At 39.3% G+C, this 16090-nt stretch overlaps 1 protein-coding gene across 3 annotated transcripts in view; it reads right to left on the reverse strand.

Moving 5' to 3' along the window:
• Positions 1-16090, reverse strand: part of GRHL2 (grainyhead like transcription factor 2) — a 164137-nt gene that overhangs the window by 99073 nt on the left and 48974 nt on the right. For all 3 annotated transcript variants that reach the window (XM_087864683.1, XM_045805842.2, XM_045805841.2), the window contains exons 3-5: positions 15299-15366; positions 10614-11007; positions 244-299 (exon numbers count right to left, since the gene is read on the reverse strand). In XM_087864683.1, coding sequence (XP_087720809.1) covers positions 244-299; positions 10614-11007; positions 15299-15366 — 518 coding nt within the window. The remainder of the gene's footprint in view (positions 1-243; positions 300-10613; positions 11008-15298; positions 15367-16090) is intronic.

Raw genomic sequence — 16090 nt, forward strand, 5'->3', positions numbered from 1 at the left:
GCTGTGTTGGAGGCCCATGTGTCTGAGATTCAGAGAACCACCTAAGAAGGGATATCTATCTAACCAACAGAAGGACAGAAAAAGGGTACAGACCTCAGAATACAGGTCAAGATTGGAAACAGTAATTTAGAAGTCATTGTATAGAGAAAATAATTTTCTTTTAAAGGTTCAAAAGCATAACTTGGGGTACATTTAAAGTGATATTAGTTCATTAGTTTCTAGAGGCACCTCCTGGTAGCCTACCTTGATGTCTGGTCATACATGTACTCCTCAGCCCCAACTGAAGCACTCCGGAATTTCTGCAAAATTTAAAAGTCATCAAAATTAAAACAAATAGGTAAGTCATCATGCAAAAAAGGGGAAAAAAGTAACAAATGTGCCCAAACTGTTTTATCCTTACTTCAGAAAGGAAGATAATACATTTTTTAGTATTGTGTTTTCAACTACAATGAAAACAGTTACCATTTGTGCACAGAACTTGCATATCACCTGCACACTGAGAATTACACTCAACAGAAAAGGCATTTGTGCTTTGCATATTATTCATATGTCCATATTCACATGTCTGCAGGTGTCCCGAAAGTGTCTGCAGGTACTGGAACATGTTTCTTCAAACACATAAGACATCTCTTCCATTTTCTATTATCTCCAATGCTCAGTCCAAAAGTCACAAATTCTGAGTTAATGGAACACTGATTACCAAGAGACCACATAGCATACACAGCATAGGGCAGTATTGTGGTTAGGAAGACTGTCTAGCGTCAATTTCTGACTCTTTTACCTGCTACCTGTATAAACTGAGGCAAGGGCCATATTTTCTCCATCTGTAAAATGCTCATTTACAGTGATTCGAGATTAGAGGCATAAATGTGTTAATAGATATGAAGTACTAAGTACAGTACCTGGTACATAGTGAGCTCTGTATGTGTGTATTAAATTCTATTATATAGTAATCACTTGACCATATTCAGTACCCTTCTCTAAGATCATCATTATCACAATATTGTAAGAGTAGGTTTTGGAGGGAAGCTCTAAGTCCTAGTATTACACACAAGGAGGCTTGGATCCAGAGATCTCCATTTGTTATTTAGTGCAAGTAGGATGCACTTTGTTATATTTTAAAACCCTTTCAAAAGCAGATGCACAAAAGCCTCAACTCTTGATCCTAAAGTGAATATAACAGAATGAAAAAGCACTTGACTGACCACACATACCCGGTCCCCCCACTGTGATCTTTTGTAGTATCACTTTCAAAGAAACAACTTTCCTGCCTCTCAGGAGGAAAGCCATCAAACGATCAATCAATCAATCAATCAATCAACAAAGCATTCAATGGGAATTTTCTGGGGCTCCACCAACTGATTGGTGCCAAGAGAAATACAGAAAATATACAGAACACTGTCTTGGCCTCAAAAGATAGAAAATCTAGTCAAGAAGACGGGTAAAGTCACATAAGCAACAACAAATGGAAGTAAAATACAGCAAATGACTAGACGTGAAAGTCTATTTAGAATCATTCATTCACTCACTCATTCGTTCATTCATTCACTCATTCAGGTGACCCAGTAGCTGGAGAAGCACAAAATGGGCATTATCAGGAAAGGAAGGTCAGCAAGATTACAGGAAGATTTCATGGAAATTGTGGAGATTGCTCTAATCCCTGGGAGCTACAGAGAAGCTGCATTAATTGAAAGAATTAAGAAAAAGTAATCCAGCAGAGAGAGGACCAACATGATCCAAGACAAAATGATAGGTACAAATGTGGTGCATACATTGGACCAAGGACATAGGCTTGATTTGATTATGAAGAAAGGACTTAAAAATCTAGGTCAAACATTTAGTTCCAGACGGCAAGCAGCCACAGTTTTAAGTACTAGGTTGCCATATGTGGCTAGTAGCTACTACATTGGAGAAAATGAAGGAAAATTTCCATCGTTGCAGAAAGTTCTATTGGACAGGGCTGATCTGTGAAAAGGTATTTACACTTAGTATAGTTAAGAATTAGGAAATTTTGGAGTAGGAAGGTAGCATGATGAAAAGGGCATTCAAGGAAGAGATAGAGGAGATGCACTTCCAAGGTCTTCTTTGAAGGAATATGCAGTGACCAGTAGTAACAACACAGGGTGAACCAGTACTAGTAAACGTGGTGCTCAGTCAATCTACCATCCATGCCACAGAACTCTGAAGCCTAAGGATAGGCTAGCCTACTACAACACAGTGGATTGATAAAGTCAATGGTTCTAATCCCCAGGTGATGTGAGAAGGTGTGATACACCACAACTGCTCAGATTCAAAAGACTGTCAACTATATGCTGACTAAAATAAAGAACCCTACTCTAATAACTGAGTACATATGGACAAGAACTTGAAAAAATAAAAATAGTAGACATGTTAGCAATGTGGATATTACTTTTTTCAAGGTTAAAATTGTATCCTGAATTCTCTTACATTGTCTTTATAATTAAAAAAAAAAAAAAAAAAAAAGAGGTTATTCCACCCAGGAAACACCACAATCCTTTATGAGACCTGATCACATTAATGGGTCATCTGGCCTTACATGATTTAGTACTGGGATTATAGGGTCATTCCAGTTACAGTCACCAACTGTTTGGAAACCTTTTAATATAATTTGTAGGATGCCCAAAGGCAGGCAGACAGCCAACATCACTATACCTTACTGTGATCTGATATAATGCATCCATACATTTCTTCATTTGGACTGAGAAAAATGATAGTAAAGAAGGTATGGTAACATATAGTTTAATGACTACCCTGAAAGGACTTGAGATATCAGGCAATATTAGACTGTTATATTTAAATTTTGAATATTGAATTCTAATGTTTTTCTTGGGTGGGAGGAAAGAGACATCTGCTAAGAATCTACTGTAAAAAGACAAATGATTCTTCAGCTGTCAGAAAATCAGATATTTTCTGATTCCATGTCTTTGATCAGCCACCAATTTCTTTAGGTCTTATCATTCATTTATTCATTCATCCACTCTTCCAATAAAGACTGAGCATCTACTTTGTATCAGGCAGCATGCTAGGTGCTATGGGTACCAAATTGAACCAAAAGAGAAGAGTTCTCTGCTCTCATGAAGCTTCTGGTCCAGGAGAAGAAACACATTCCTTAAAAAGTCATTCATTCAAAAAGTTACAAACTGTGTGCAAGCACTCTGGAGAAGAGCAACAGAGTCCTAGGAGAGCACAGCACAACTGAGAAAATAAAAATCAGTCCCACTGACTACTACTACTACTTCCAGTGGCACACAGACAATGCCCATAGGAACGTTGCCAACAGAAGCTCAGAAGACAGTAACACAGCCACGAAGTGAGTAACATGTCTTCCTTCTGAGGGACCACTGCTTTCCTGACAAAGGCATCCTCAGTCTTGCTTTGCTTATCTCATCTTCTGAACAATGGTTACCCAGTTTCCAGGCTGCCTCACCGTCTTCTTGTACCCAGTCCAGAGCTGGCTGTCACTTCTGGAATCCCTCCTTACACTTATCCAGTATAAGCCCAAACACTATGAAGAGCTCCTCCCAACTCTGTCTTACTGAGTTGTCCCTAAGGGTCCCCTGCTGAAGCAGGCTAAATAAATGTCATCCTGATTACAGATGTGTTCATGGTAGTCTTTGGCTGGGAGACTTAGATACAAAGAAAATCGACTCTACTAGGAACTGAAGGGAGGACGGGGAGGGCTTCCTTGAGAAAGTCACACAGGAGGGTGTGGGAGGTGGCGAAGAATATTCTAGAACAGTGTTGTCCAATAGAATTTTGTGTAAAAATGGAAGTGTTCTGTATCTTCATTGTCCAATAAGGTAGCCACTAGTCACACTGAGCACTTACAATGGTAGTTAGTGGGACTGAGAAACTAAATTCTTGATTTTATTTAATTCTAATTGCCACATGTGGCTAGCAGCTATGGCATTATACAGCACAGTTCTGGAACATGGAGCAGTGTGCACAAAGGTCCTGAGGCTGGAGGAAGTATATCAGGTTCACAAAACTGAATGGAGCCCATGGCAGAGAGCACAAGGGAGAAAGAGGTACAAGATGAGGTGGTATATGTGTTAAAGATTTAGATTTTAATCCTTAAAGCAATGGGATTTAAGGGGGGGGGGTTGTGACATTATCAGATAAGCATGTCAAAAACACCATCCCTGGTAGAGTGTACAAAAGCAGGCAGTACTATAGGACAGAGATGATGACAGATTGGGCCAGCATGGTGGAAGCAGAATGGAGACAAATGGATGGATTTGAGAGATATTCAGAAAGTAATACTGATAGAACTGATAATGGATGATGAGGGGAGAGTAAAATATCAAAAAACGAGGATAGTGATACCCACTAAGGTGGAGAACACAAGGAAAGATTGTAAATCAGATCTGGGATAGGTGGAGAGTCATATGCAGTTGGATATAAAGGTTTGGAGCAAAGAGGAGAGAACAGAGCTGGAGAAAAAAATTGGAAAGTCTTTAGGATACATGATAACTGAAGCTGTAGACAAGAATCCAAGAGCATTTTTAAGAGGGAAGAGTGATCAAACTATCAAATGGTGCTGCAAAGTACCAGCTTTAACAGATGTGGGGTTTCCATAGCCATTTTATTCATGAGGTGGGAAGATATGAATCTGAATAATGGGTCATCCAATTTCACCAAATTTCACCACACATAGAGAAATCTCAATCTTCCTCAAGTATAAAATGTATATGCTAAGGATTTTCCAAAACTTTACTTGATGCAAAAACAAACTGATGTAATAAAATGATAAAAGCCTGATGGTACCATATACATTATATCATATGTTTAAAATAAACATAGTAAAATCAGGTGCATTAATCACAACTGAAGTTATATTCCAATTTAGTACTTGATTCAACATTTTTAAGATTTTTATTCTTTAAAATTTTTTTAATCTGAGTATAGTTGACACACAATGTTACATTAATTTCAGGTGCATAACATAGTCAACTTCTCTATATGTTATGCTGTGCTCACTAGAAGTGTAGCTACCATCTCTCACCATACAACACTTTTACAGTAACGCTGACATTCCTTCTGCTATGCCTTTTGTCCCCATTATTTACTCATTCATAACTGGAAGCCTGTATCTCCCACTCCCCTTCACTCATTTTGCCTATTCCCCTACCCTTCTTCACTCTGGCAACCAACAGTTTGTTCTCTGTATTTATAGGTCTGATTCTGCTTTTTGTTTATTCATTTGTATTGTTTTTTAGATAGCATATATGAATGAAATCATATGGTATTTGTCTTTCTCTGATTTATTTCACTTAGTATAATACCCCCTAGGTCCATCCATGTTGTTGCAAATGACAAGATCGCATCCTTTTTTTTAATGACTGCTTATTATTCCATTTGTGTGTGTGTATGTGCGTGCGTGCGTGTGTGTGTGTGTGTGTGTGTAATACACCATATCTTTCTCATTAAGTTTTTATTATTTGAATACGTGGGAGGAAATGAACTCCCAGTTAAAAGTTAATCATGCTGGACAGGGCTTAAACTCAGGATAACTTCCAGTATCAGTCTACAGATGAATATAAAATCAATAGACAAACCACCATATATCTCTTGAGCATGACAAATAATCATCCTTTGCTTTCATTTCAGGATTCTCTGCAAACTATGTTAATTTGACAAATAATATACCAGGGGTTAAATCACAAAATACTTGATAGAAATATCTGGTGCTTGCCCATATATAGTTCTCATTCCTGAGTATATGGCAGGACTAAACTTCTCAGCCCTCTTGCAGTTAGTTAAGACCATGTGACTAGTTCAAGCCAATGAAATATGAGCAAGAGTGATACAGGTCACTTCCAGGTCAAATTATTTACAAGTTAGTCTGTAATCTTAAGATCTCAGTTCCCCAGCAGGGGTAACCCAGAAGCCACATATAGAGGTGGTAATGTCATAAAACGGAGGGAATCTGGATTCCTGAGATATTAATAAGAAAAGAGGTCTGCAGACATGTATCAGGATTATTATTAACAAGAAATAAACTTTTAACGTATTAAATCACTGAGATCTTGGTGGTCCTTCATTCATACAGCTAGGTGGACTACTGTTAACTGACACAAAATTATAGTACAGAATAAGAAAATTCTTCCTTCCACTTTAATTCTTATTACAACTATATAAGTTTTCTATAAAACCTCTTCCTTCCATGTCTTAAGTTTTACATTTTCCTAAAAACATCCTAGGTGGTAGTACCTCCCAGATTTATATTTATCAGTTATATTCCTTTGCTTATTAGCTGTGTGATCTTTGGCAAGTTTCTTAACCTCTCTGAAGCTATCTTTTCATCAGTAAAATGGAAACAATAACACCTTTTTGGAATTATAGTAAGGACTAGAAAAAAAATACGTAAGCCACAGTGGCTGACACACAGTACCACAAAATAAATGGCAACTATCATTATTTCTCTTCACAAATATAGACAGAGAGTAAGCTTCTAGAGGACAAAAGTCAAAGCATCCTTCCTTCATCCCACATCTAGCACAGCATCTAACACCAGTAGAAGTAAATATTTACCAAATGTTATTATAAAGGGGCTGGAGAATAAAATGTAAATCAAATTAGCTAAAATCAATCCATTAAAGAACTCTTTAATGCTACCACTGTCTTAAAAAAATCCCAGCCTGAGTTGAGCCAAACTGCTCCCTTCTCTGATACCCACCTACACACACATACAGAAGAATCAATCTCTGATAAAAAAATAAAATTTGCTGGGGCACCTGGATAGCTCAGTCGTTTGGGTGTACAACTCTTGATTTTGGCTCAGGTCATGGTCTTGGGTTGCGGGATCGGGGTCTGCGTCTCTGTGCTCAGCACGGAGTCTGCTTCTCTCCCCCTATCTCTCTCTCTCTCCCTCTGGCCCTCCACTCGTTTGTGCTCTCTCTCTCTCTCAAATAAATAATTTTTTTTTAAAAATGAAATTTGCTAATACAACAAGAATCTTAGGCATTTTAATAGTTTGCCTAAAAGAAGTACTGGATTTAGACAAATTTTTCTTAGTGAAATTTACTTGGTGAAATTACTCTGAGCTCACCTAATCTTAACCAGTTAGCGATGCCATGACTAAAGATCATTCTGTTTAATTTATGTCAGATTTAAATACAATAGCCAACATAAACACTGATTTCCAAGTCTAGGAGGGCAGCTAAACCAAATTTAGTGGGAACAGTCTTCACATTGAGTTTCTGGTAAGTTATTTTCTCATCTATTTCCAAATAAAACCCAAAATACAATACTTTCTTTTCACAAGCCTCCTTATCTACAACACAAACACAACTGATAACACATCCCCCAAACAGCATGATGGTTCTGTTGACATTGGGCCACATCCATGGGATCTTCTGTGACTAATGGACTATTTCCACACCTGGTGAGAAAAACATCAGTGGCAAACTTTAAGTGAAAAAGCATGCATCTGACATTCCCATGTGGAGTAATTTGCTTTTCCTACAGAAGCGCTCCAACTAAACTATTAACCATTTCAAGCAATATGGCTCAGGAAGCTAAGGAAGCTAAGTTTAAGACAATATTTTTATTATAAGGACATTAAAAGTTTGATTATAAAGCTACCAGAACTCAAGAAATAAGGTAGCCTCTGAAGGGCAGGGAATTCATCTTGTCTCACTCTGCTTTTCCCTGATTTCAGAGAACAGAGCAGGAACTCAGGAATGGCTATGACCAGGAGAGGAAGGGCCACCAGAGCAGCTTGTCTGCCTAACTCTCCGCCAACACTGCAGACAGCCAGTCCCTTTCCTCTTCTCCCCATCTGAAAGATAAGAAACATCTAATGACATTGATAAAGGACACTCAGTTTTTTAAAAAATGTTTGGGTGAGTCACTCACTGTGTTTAGCAATGAACTACTGAGGACTAGAAGACCCTGCACAGTCTTCTTTGAGAGTGTAGAGGCGATGGGGAAGGATACTGGTCCTGGAGCCTGAGTGCTTGTGATGAGTCCCACCTCTGCCACTTACTGCAGTATGACCATGGGCATCAGTAGGCTCTCTGTGCCTCAGTTTCCTCATTTGGAAAATAGAGATGACAGAAATAGTACATACCTCATAGGGTTTTTGTGAGGATGAAATGAGTATATCTCACTTGGAATGATGCCCAGCCTATGGTAAGTAAGGTCACAAAATGTTTATTATTTTTTAAATATTGTTATTTGGGATGCAATCTCAACCTCAGGTAGCTGCATGCTGTCCCAATGGCAACTAAGCGGGCAACAGGCTGCAAGTATTTGCCACGCTGCCAGCACACAACTCCTCTTTAGGAAATCAGAAACCATGAGTTTTGCCTTTTGCCATTGTCTTTTATTGTCCTGGGTGGACTGAAAAATGGGAAGCCAATGACTATCATCTCAAATACAGAAGCACTGCTCCTAAATGTCAAAGAAGCTGACCTGAACCAATTAAAAAAATGCATTAAATATTCTGGGTCAAAAATTGGAGAACTAACCCATGATTATGCCAGTTCTACAAAGATCCCAAGGCAACTAAATGCAAACAAGACTGTGTTTCTAACAAGTGGTGCTGGAACAACTGGATATAGATATGACCCCTCCCCCAAAAAAAGAAAAAGGACCTCGACCTTTTCCTTACGCCATTACAAAAGTTAGCTCAAGACGGATCATAAACCTATATGTAAGAGGTAAAACTATTAAAAGCCTGGGGAAAAAAAGCAAGAGAAAATCTTTGTGACATTGGGTTGGACCAAGACTTCTTAAACAGTACATAAAAAGCATCAACTGTAAAAGAAAAAATTAATTAAGTGTACCTCATCAAGATTAAATACTGATGCTCTTTAAAAGACATAGTTTAAAAACCAAGAAGGCTGCCAGACTGTACAACATGTAACTGGCTTCACATTATTTAAGAAACTCTTAACAACTTAACTGAAGGAAGACAGATAACCCAATTTTAAAATTGGGCAAAATATTTCAACAGACATTTCACAAAAGTTGTAAGAATGGCCAATTATGACACATGAAATAATGTTCAACATCACTACACATCGGAGAAAAGCAAATTCAAACCACAATGAGACACCATCCCATATCCACTAAAATAGCTCCTGTTAAAAGAGCCTGACAGCCCCAAGCTTGGGAAAGGATGAGGAAAAGAGAAACCCTCATATACTGCTGATGGGAAGGAAAAAGGCACGGCCACCTTGAAACACTGTACGGCAGTATCTTATAAAGTTACACACACATTTACCACATGACCCGGCAATTCCAGGCCTAGGTATTTACCCAGGAAACGAAAGCACGTGTCCACGTGAAAGCATACACGTGAACGTTCACAGCAGCACTATTCAAAAGAGCCCAAACCAAATCTGTCCATTAATTGGTGAACAGATCAACAAATTGTGATATATGCTTACCATGGAATACTATTTAGCAAGTAAATAAAACAGTCTTTTAATAGAAGCAACAAAACAGAATCTCAGAAAGTGAAAGAAAAAGTGAAACTATAGACAGAAGGCAGATTAGTGCTGGCCCAGAGCAAGACAGGAGGTTTCAAACGCAGGGGGCTCAAGGAAACTTCTAGGGTGAGGGGAATTTCTATTGATTCTGATGTTGTATACAATTACCGAAATACTCAAATTTCACTTAAAACTTGTGAATTTAAAACAAACAGGCAGGGGGCGCCTGGGTGGCTCAGTTGGTTAAGTGCCCAACTCTTCGTTTCAGCTGAGGTCATGATCTCAGGGTCGTGTGATCCAGTGAGCATGGAATCTGCTTGAGATTCTCTCTCTCCCTCCATCCCTCTCCTCCCTCTTTAAAGTAAATAAATAAATCTTTAAAAAATTTAAAAATTAAAAAATAAATAAAACAAGCAATCCGAGAACCTTGTTTATATAAGTTCTACAGGCACATGAAAAGAATACGTGATCTCTACCCGTAAAGTTTAAAATGTATATACATATAACAGCTGATTATTGATAATACAAATTCTTTTGAGTATTTAGACTATGTCTTAAAGAGTTACGTTGTTTCAAAAAATGCACACGCAACATCTTTAGCTACCATTTGAAAGGTTACAAACTAGAACAGGTCAAAGTGAAAATTTTACAAAGTAGGAAGTTTCCACACAAGCATCTCTTCATTCCTCATAAATATTTAATTTTAAGACTGAAACTAAAACAAACAAAGAAATGTCATTTAAGGATCAAGAAAAATTTTTATTTTATTTTTTGAGAGAGAGAGAGCATGCAAGCAGGGTGGAGGGTAGAGGCAGAGGGAGGAGAGAGAGAATCTTTCGCAGGTTCCACGTCCAGCGTGGAGCCTGACATGGGGCTCAATCTCATAACCCTGAGATCATGACCTGAATCAAAATCACAAGTTGGATGTTTAACTAAGTCATCCAGGCACCCAGGAGTCAAGAAAAATAGAAATATTCCTCCATACACATAGACCAAAGATTTATTAAAACCTTTTTATAAAGATACAGACATATTTTTTTAAACCCCAAGCTCACAAATTAATTTATCTCACTTAAGAAGCAAACAGAAACAAAATTAGCCGGGGTTTCTGGGTTTAGGTCCTGGCTGCAGATGACAGAGCCAGGGACTCACCTCTGTGGTTCCATCCTTGAAGCTCTCGCTATAAGTGCTGTCCGGGGTGCTGCGCTGGTCATCCTTGAGGTAGGTGCTGTGGCTGGCCATGGAGGGCACACCATACTGAGTCTGTTCAAAGATAACCACACGTTGCTCCTCACCGTCTCCCCGGGGATAGTGCACAGGTGGGGCCATGAAAACAGGTGTGAAATCTTCAGCTTTCACCACTGTGATTCCTGATACGGGGATGATGGCTGGGCTCTCGGAGATGTTTGTGCTGTACTGTTCCCGTTTCGAATTCTCCAGGTGGTCTTGATTTAGGGAAAGGTTCACTGGAACAGTCTTTAGGACCTGCACTCGGTTTTCTCCTCCACTCAAAGTACTCTGGGCTTCACTGGTGCCAAGACAGTTTCTGCATGTTGAAACCCCCACACACACACACAACATAGCAGAATTAGAAAAATCACCATTTTGCAACTCCTAATAAAATAACTGATGCAAGCAATTATCAGTGGATATTAACGCCATCAGGGGAAAAGTTGATGGTGAACTTTACAAGGGAATGCAGTGGATCTTTGCATCACCAGAAGTAGGACACGTGTTTCCCAGTACCATGCAATCAGCCCACCTAAAAAGTACAATTAGAAGCAAAAAAAAGTTGACCCTAAATTTAGCAAACCTTCATATCTAACTCCCAGCTCTCAGGAAATACAGGAGGCTGGAAGAATGACTTAAACAACATCAAAAGGAAACAATCATACAAACAGAAATGAAGCACATCTTACTGACCTGGTTTCTTCAGTAAATTAGAGGCATGAAAAAAAGAAAGGAGGGTGGGAAGCTTGTTCTAGATTAAAAGATTTGAAAGACATAACAACCAAATAGATGAGTAGATAAGTGTCTTGTTTGGATTCTGATCTGGAAAACCAAAGAGGCAGTTATGAGACAATAGGATCTCTGAGGCAATTGAATATGGACTGAGAGTTAGGTGATATTAAGGAAGCATTGTTCATTTAGTCAGGTGTGATAAGGATTTTGAGATTATGTAATAAAACATCCTTTTTATTTATCGATACAAATGAGAAGTAGTTAGAGATGAAAAGACATGGTGTCAGGAACTTATTTTAAAGATCACTGCAATAAAAAAAAGAAGGGAAAGAGAGAAAAGGTAGAGATTAAGCGGGTGTAACAAAAAGTTACCACTGCTGAACCTGGAGAACTGGACGGGTATTTGGGGGTTCATTATACTGTCCTCTTTACTCCTGGATATGTTTGAAAACTTTCAAAGGAAAAAATTATAAAACAGCTTTTTGAAAAAGCTGGGGGTGAGACAGTAATTTGAAGGGGGGCAGTGGGAAGAATATTTTACTGTTCTGTGGGCTAAACTCCTTGCAAGAAAAAAAAGGCAATGAGAATTTATCATTAAAATATTTTCACCAAACTGAGAAACATGAGCTCATTGATATCCTTAGCACTGAATTACTTCTGGGGCTTGAGGGAGTGGTGTAACTGGGCTTATGTAAAACAAGATCTCTCAGATCTCAGACCTCCTGGCTGGTACAAAGAGAAAGGAGAGGGTCTGGAAAATTAATTCTCACCAGGCTGGGATAAAATACTTTCCATTTCTACCACAGAATTCTGGGAGAGAGCAGAAGCAAAGACAAATTAGTCAATGGAAAAGGATGGTTAATAGCACAATGATTTTACTAGCAAAGCCCCTGTGGTCAGTTAAATTGGGGGTCACCTCTCATTTATGGATTATTCTGAATGGTACGGACAAAAAGAAATACGTATTTTGCATGGAGCCCTGTCCCCAGTGTCTGCTGTTTTGGGTTTTTGGTTTTTTTGGTTTTTTTCCCCTTTTAAACTAGCATGATCTTTCTGGGGCTAACTGGCATCTCTCCTAGAGAAAGAAATATTTGAATAAAATTGGTTCCTCCCAGAATTAAGCTCTCCTAACTCCTCTGAGCTTGCCTAACTCTCAAGCAGGACTATGTATTTTTAGCTTTGATTTCTCAGACAAAACCTCAAAGTGAATGAAGGAAAGAATGGCTTCACATGAATAAAGCCAACAGAAAAATACTTAAACTTCTTGGAGTCTGTCACAAATCTGAGAAATCACTCTAGAAAGAAATCCTTTAAAGAATAAAATTGCAAGTCTACAAACATGCTGCTTTAAGTAATAACCTGCTTTCATGGTCATAGCAATACAGTGACTCCGTATATAAGACACAGTGAAAATTTAGAAATTATGTTTAATCTTGAGTCCAGTTAGCTAGATAATGCCAAACCCAGACCACCCATTTATGTCAGCATTTCCTAAACTCCATTGTTTAGAACATTGCATGGAATGTTAATAGATGTTCCTCAAAGAAAGGAGTCCGTGATAAAATCAGTATTTTTTTTAAAAATTGCCATAACAAAACTAGCCTGTGTGAGCCACAAACATTATGAACACAGTAAAGGCCCCCAGGCATTCCTTCACCTGTTTAATTATAACCCAGAATTTCCCAAACTAATTTTATCCCAGACTCTTTTGTGGAGGATTACCAATTAATACTTGTGGATAATGCCCTGTAGGTTGGATGTAAGGGGGCTGGGCTACATCGATTAGCTAACAAAGAAGTGTCCAGTTTCCACTCCTCTGGACTTTGCACAGGCACAGACTTACTGCCTTTGCCAAAATACTCAAAGTTAACCAACTCCTCTACAGTTAGAGTCCATTTCAGGCCAAAGTTACTAATTCTTTAATTCATGCAAAACACATGCATTCTAAACAAGAAACACAAGTCAAAATATTTGGGGCATTTTTATAAACAAACATAAGTGTACTACAGAGTTGTATAAACCTAGTCGAAGCATCATTACCATATGATGAGGGAATATTAGACACAGCATCATCCTATAATGTGTACCTGCCTCTGCAGAACAGCAGTAGTTTTAGAAGCTAGAGAACCTCAGGAAGACATCCAAAAAATGGATGTTTAGAACAAAGTAAGAATTACTGGAAGCTACTGACTCACCTGCAATGGAATTTAAAATTGAACTGAATATTGTAACATCAGAAAAAATGCAATGCTAAGAATGGTGCATTAAATATACTTTTTTAAAAAACTCGATCATGACATTGAGATTTTCAGTTATTTTTCCAAGTACCAACTTCTAAATACAGACAGTTGTAATGATACCATGCTAGCACATGGCACCTAAATTCACGAATACATTGCAGATAAGTGATATCCTTCTAATTACGTTCAACCAGAAGTCTAAGTCAAAATTAGTCTATACAAGGTGGTTTTATCTACACCTCACTGCCAGTGTTTTTGAAGGTGCTCCACCGAAATCACAAAAATAACCATTAAAATATGATGAGGGGCTGTCACTCTTTCATGTTGTCCTAAAAGATGCTTTAACAACAACAACAAAAAAAATGGTCTCTTTTGTCCATTATGATACAGACAGAGCACACATCTTAAACATGTTTTCCCCTGACCCTTCTATGATCACTGGTATACGATTAGCAGACAGCAACTGCTTAGCTTAATCAATGCTGGCTAAATGGAGGGGAAGTCACAGGACCTGAAGATTGTCAGCCTCTTTCTCCCTGTCATCACTGCATCAAAAGATCCCTTTGAAACTGCAAATCAGATGCAGACAGCCTTAATCTTTGCTGTGGGTGTACTCTGGAGGTGATGCACAGCCCAGGGCTGCTGGTTGGTGTGGTGACTCCCACTGCTAGTCATATAACAAGATCATACTGTCATATGCAGCTCCTCTCAAGGCCAGGTAAGATTCTGATGTATGTGCTAGCAGGGGATTTCATTTCTCCTGGCTTCATATTTCCATATGAAAGAATCACCAATAGGAAAACACTGTGGCTTCTCCCCATTCCTCTGCAGAAAAGAGACAGATTTGATTGATGGGTTTGGGAGAAGTAGCTAAGTAAGGTGGTTCAATCCCTCTGGTTCCCTCTTTAGGTCTGGATCATCCCAGCCAAAGAGAGGACTCTAGTCACTGCTGCCATACCACAGTGGCCTGTCCCTTCAGAGAGGCCTGGAGTCCTGCCTGAGATTAGGTGAGCAGACGTATCTAAATCAGGACTGACATGTTGTAAACCGTGGTTTCAAAAATCTCATTCTCTGTTGGCTTAATCAGAAATAAAACTGATTTTTTTTTAATTTCAATCTGTCTGTACCTTGTTTTTCAGTTGGTACTTAATTCAGGATTGCAGGAAAGGGGTGTCACATAATGATCTCCTAACATCTTTCTTGCCCCTGTCCCTCATGGTGTCTGCTACTACTCATGGCTCTCTACCAGCTGCCTCCTGGGGTGAGAAACAGTCTAGCCTCCTTCCTCTCCCCCTCAAGGGCTTGATTACAGTTATCCAGCCATGGGACTGATCAGAAAAGTTCACCCCAGCAACAGGCTATCTTGCCAGCATTTCACCTCTAACCAAGGATTTTCAGCCTTCTTGAAAGAGCCTGCTGATGACACTTTGGATGCACAACCAAAATATGCAATTTGCTCTCCATACAGAGAGATCCAGTTTTGGTCCAGACTCTAAAAGACAGACAGTAGAGGCTAAACTTCTTGATCCCATCTCCTCTCAAGAACAAAAATTATAGCTTAATACTGCTGTTTTCAAAAACACAAAAAAAGAGTTATTTGGGGAGCCAGGCATATTCCTTTACATGACACCATACCTTTTATCCTGCTCTTCTTGGCTGTCACTTGCTTTGCTTACAGACAGCAGCCTCTTGTCTCGAGGAACCTAGAAATATGACCAACCACTGGTGAGACTTACACAGACGCAACTGGGACTAAGTGCAGAGCTAGAGACTAGCACAAGCAAAGAAACTGAAATGACATGTTCTCCGGGAGAAGGTGGCAAATTTGCTATAGGCAGGTGACGGTTAAAGATGAATAGCATGAGTGGCAATGACAGTGCATCAGACACAAACGGGTGATGACAATCAAACAGAAGGCCATAATGATCATGGTTCTGCTATGCACCTGCCAACACATGCAACTCTGCCTGGACCTGACCACCCCCAAGCCCACTTCACCTTGGGCATGAATGAGGGAAAGGAGCACCATGAGTGGAGGGTGAAACTGGACCCAGGAACAGACAGAAATCATCTTGGATTTACAGGAAGCATCCTCTCAAAGAACAGGGACAAACCTCCACTCTGATGAGGGACTTCAGGTGCTGACACAGAGGGGAGCAAACTGGGCACGGGCCTGCACTGTGCAGTGGGAGAGTGGCATCCAGGCCTCCCTGGACCATCCTTTAACCACCACCCCTCCGAAGCTTGTAGCCTTGCTTCCACAGTTTTTCTTCTAATGTACTTTTATTATTGTCTTTGCAACCACAGTGCCAACACATTACCTGAAAGATGAGTGAAAAGGTGCTACTAGAGAAAAGAGATGCCCCTATCCAATCACCCTACTGCAGCACAGATCATTCGCTTATCTCTGCCATAGTTTTCAAACAC

Source organism: Ursus americanus, chromosome 9, assembly GCF_024610735.1.
Source record: "Ursus americanus isolate L20-20 chromosome 9, mUrsAme1.1.p, whole genome shotgun sequence".
Taxonomy (NCBI): Eukaryota; Metazoa; Chordata; class Mammalia; order Carnivora; family Ursidae; genus Ursus; species Ursus americanus.